General features: G+C 40.2%; 1 protein-coding gene across 1 annotated transcript; it reads left to right on the top strand.

Moving 5' to 3' along the window:
* Window positions 1-326: 326 nt before the first annotated feature.
* Window positions 327-3,068, top strand: LOC137025140 (membrane-spanning 4-domains subfamily A member 15-like). The gene is made up of 6 exons (XM_067393171.1): window positions 327-426; window positions 959-999; window positions 1,206-1,316; window positions 1,403-1,477; window positions 2,762-2,908; window positions 2,964-3,068. The coding sequence occupies exons 1-6, from the start codon at window positions 327-329 to the stop codon at window positions 3,066-3,068; spliced, it is 579 nt and encodes a 192-aa protein (XP_067249272.1).
* Window positions 3,069-3,618: the final 550 nt, after the last annotated feature.

The raw sequence follows: 3,618 nt of genomic DNA, 5'->3' as shown, positions 1-3,618 counted from the left end.
CTACAAAATGACTTCCAGCAGGCAACTGGTGTGAATGTCTCTGACCAAACAATCAGAAACTTTCATGAGGGTGGCCTGAGGGTCTCACGTCCTCTAGTGGGTCATGTGCTCACTGCCCGGGACCGTGGAGCTTGGTTGGTATTTGCCACTGAACACCAGAATTGGCAGGTCCACCACTGGCACCATGTGCTTTTCACAGATGAGAGCTGCTTCACCCTAAGCATGAAAGGGTCTGGAGAAGTAGTGGAGAATGTTATGCTGCCTGTAACATCATTCATCATGACCGGTTTGGTGGTGGGTCAGTCATAGTCTGGGAAGGCATATCCATGGAGGGATGCACAGACCTCTACAGGCTAGACAACGGCACCCTGACTGCCATTAGGTATCAGGATGAAATCCTTGGACCCACTGTCAGATCCTACGCTGGTGCCAGCAATGCCTGGCAGTTTCTGGAGGATGAAGGAATTAATACAATTGAATGGCCCTCATGCTCGCCTGACCTAAATCCAATACAACACCTCTGGGACATTATGTTTCGGTCTATCCAATGCTGCCAGGTTGCACCTCAGACTCTCCAGGATCTCAGTGATGCCCTGGTCTAGATCTGGGAGGGAATACCCAAGGACACCATCCGTTGCCTCATTGAGAACATGCCCCGACATTTTCAGGCTTGCATACAAGCAAATGGGGGCAATACAAAGTACTGAGTACCATTTTGAGTTGCTGCAATAAAATTTCAGCAAAATGGACTAGCCTGCTGCATCATTTTTTCACTTTGATTTTTGGGGTGTCTAGTATTCTGTCCTCTGTAGGTTGATAATTTTAATTTCCATCAAACAATGTGGCATCCTTTCATTCCTAACATCAGATGTGTTTTAAAAGTGTTGATTTTTTTTTTTTTTTTTGTGACCAGTGTATAATATTTTAATAAATACACTGGTATTTTATGTTCCTCAAGGACTTAAGGCATTTCTGAAAGGACAACCAAAAGCACTTGGGGTGAGAAATCTTTCAATAATTGATTATCATGTGTCTGTTAGTGTGAAGGAGGAAATGTACGGGAACAAATCCAAAAAAGCAGTAGTAGAAACATTAACTGTTGAGATGGGCAGGTTTTGTTGTGCAGATCTGGTGACCCTGCTCAGCTGACAACTGTGATTAATTATGACCCCTGCAATAAATATCTGTTTTCTGGTCTTATTCAGACTGTCCAGATAATGGTCGGACTGCTGATTCTCCTGTTTGGCATTGTGTCTACAGTCTATGCAGTATCCTTCTTTGTCTTCAGTGTTATTCCTTACTGGGGATCTCTGATCGTAAGCAAAATTTATACAATTAAGTACAGTTCTGTCTTTTATAAGCTTAATATTCTAACTGAAGCTTCCTTTCTCTCTTCTCTCAGTACATTATCGGAGGATCACTGAGCATTGCTGCAGAAAATGCACTCCATGTCAAAGGCCCCTGCAGTCTGTGTTTGGTATGTACACATTTTTATTTATAGAACACTTTAAGTACTTCGATACCACTGCAACAACTGTAAGCCTAACTAAAACATCATCAAAGACAACCGAATAGACAGTAAAAATAAGACTACACACATTAAAACATTAATAAATACTATAGTACAGTTACAAATAAAGTTAGATCTAACTGTAGTATCAGGTACAGAAATGTAATAATTAGATATAATTTCACAGCATACATAGTGTTCGATGCATAAATTAAACAGATTAATCAGTTTTAAAGCTGCAAGGTAGGCTGCAGGGAACCAATCCACTAATGACCGGGAAACCAATATGATGAAACGCATTTGATTTCTTTCTCTTTTCACGTTCACATAACCACATGTATATGGGAATACTTCTCAAGATGGTTATTTTGAGATCAGTTTGTGTTTGTGTGTGCATTTATTCACAAGGATATTATATGTTTGCACGTAAAGTATCCAATCTTTAGTGACGATGCTTCATCCCCAGACCCTAATGTTAAAAAGTGCTCAAAGGAATTTTAATTAGTTTTATTGTTGGGGAGATACTGGCTGATATGTTTCTGAGTGTGGCGCATAATGGCTAATTCCCTATTTTTTCTGAACGCAAATCCCAAACATCACAAAACTTGGTACACATGGACAACAAGACATTCTGGGTAAACGTGCAAAATGTCATTAATTTCTGATACTCAGGGGTGCTAACAGCAAGTTTTAAATTTTAGCCATTTATATAAATGGGAATCAGAGGCCGTAATGCTAATGTTGTCCACAAGAGGGAGGCACAAGATCAAATCTGTATAAATGGTTCATTTGATTGACTATGCATAAAATTCATTATATTTCCATAAAGCTTTGTGAAGTCTAATCAGTTTGCAAAGAAATCAGTGATCTCCAAATGACCTTTTTTACATGATACAGAAAACATGTCAAGGTGCCAGTCAAGAATAAATTTATTTCTATTTAATTAAAATGAAGAGACAATATTATTTGTCTGTTATAAAGTAATACATAAAAGAATAGTTCCATACAGAGACACCTGTATTATGTTTGAAATTCTAAAGCTTTTATTATATTTGAAGAGAGATATTGCCATTGTATAAATATATTGTGTCTTTATGAGTCATTTGTATTTGGACCCCGATTATTGCCACTCGTGACTTCATTTATTTTCATAATGCTCCATATATATTGTTTCATGATCTGCTTTAACACACTGGGTAAAGTGCTTGCAAACTTATTAACTTGTTTTTTGTTATTGTTTTCTGCCCATAGGTGAAAGGTTCACTTGGAATGAGCATCATAAGTGCTATAACTGCAGGCATTTCCATTATTATACTTTCATTGGATTTAATAATTGGACCATTGAAATCTTACTGCAGTGGTTATCAATGTAATTATTATTCAAATAACGAATATTGGGTATGTTAACTTTTCTATTCACTTTTATTTAGTAATTACTATATGATTGTCACAGACACGTCAGGTTCCACCTCACTTCAGTACCCGCGCACCCAATCACCAGCGTACTAATCACCGCCACCTGAAGCTCATCACATCAGTCATCAACACCAGCACTTAAACCCCACATTCACATACACTCACTGTCCGGTCTCGTTTGTGTTACACCAGTTGTAAACTTACCTCAAGGACTCCCAAGGCGATACTTACCCAGCCTCATCATCTCCTTCGTCTCCATTGTCTCCAGTCTCCTCGTGTGCCTACCTACCAGTGTGTGTGAGTGTTTCCATCTGCCTTCTCCAGCGTCTCCCTCTTCATTCATCTGCAACAACATCAAGGACAGTATTATCTATCATTCCACCTCTGAGATCTTCCACCACTTCATTCACCACCCGTTTTGCTCTGCTGTTTGCTCAATAAACATCTTAACTGCTTTTATTCCTGCCTCCGGTGTCTCTGTTATAACAGAAGACCGGACCATAACAGCTAAGCATCAGCATGAGCCATCAGGACCCCTTTCAGGAGCTCGTGGACGTTTTACGTCGAGCACTCACCTCACAACCACCATCACCATCACCAGCACCCACCGCTGCTGCCGCTTCCGCTTCCACCGTCACGGCTGCTTCTCCAGTCTTCACCGCCAGTCCCATGGCCAAACCGGCGCCCTACTC

Source organism: Chanodichthys erythropterus, chromosome 8 (assembly GCF_024489055.1).
Source record: "Chanodichthys erythropterus isolate Z2021 chromosome 8, ASM2448905v1, whole genome shotgun sequence".
Taxonomy (NCBI): domain Eukaryota; kingdom Metazoa; phylum Chordata; class Actinopteri; order Cypriniformes; family Xenocyprididae; genus Chanodichthys; species Chanodichthys erythropterus.
Note: the sequence above shows the minus strand (reverse complement) of the source record. Positions and strands in the feature narration are given on the sequence as shown.

Coding starts and splice junctions, on each gene's coding strand:
- LOC137025140 (XM_067393171.1), top strand. CDS start 327: ATGGAGGGATGCACAGACCTCTACAGGCTAGACAACGGCACCCTGACT. Junction 427..958: donor CACTGTCAGATCCTACGCTG/GTGCCAGCAATG, acceptor ATGTTCCTCAAG/GACTTAAGGCATTTCTGAAA. Junction 1,000..1,205: donor GACAACCAAAAGCACTTGGG/GTGAGAAATCTT, acceptor GGTCTTATTCAG/ACTGTCCAGATAATGGTCGG.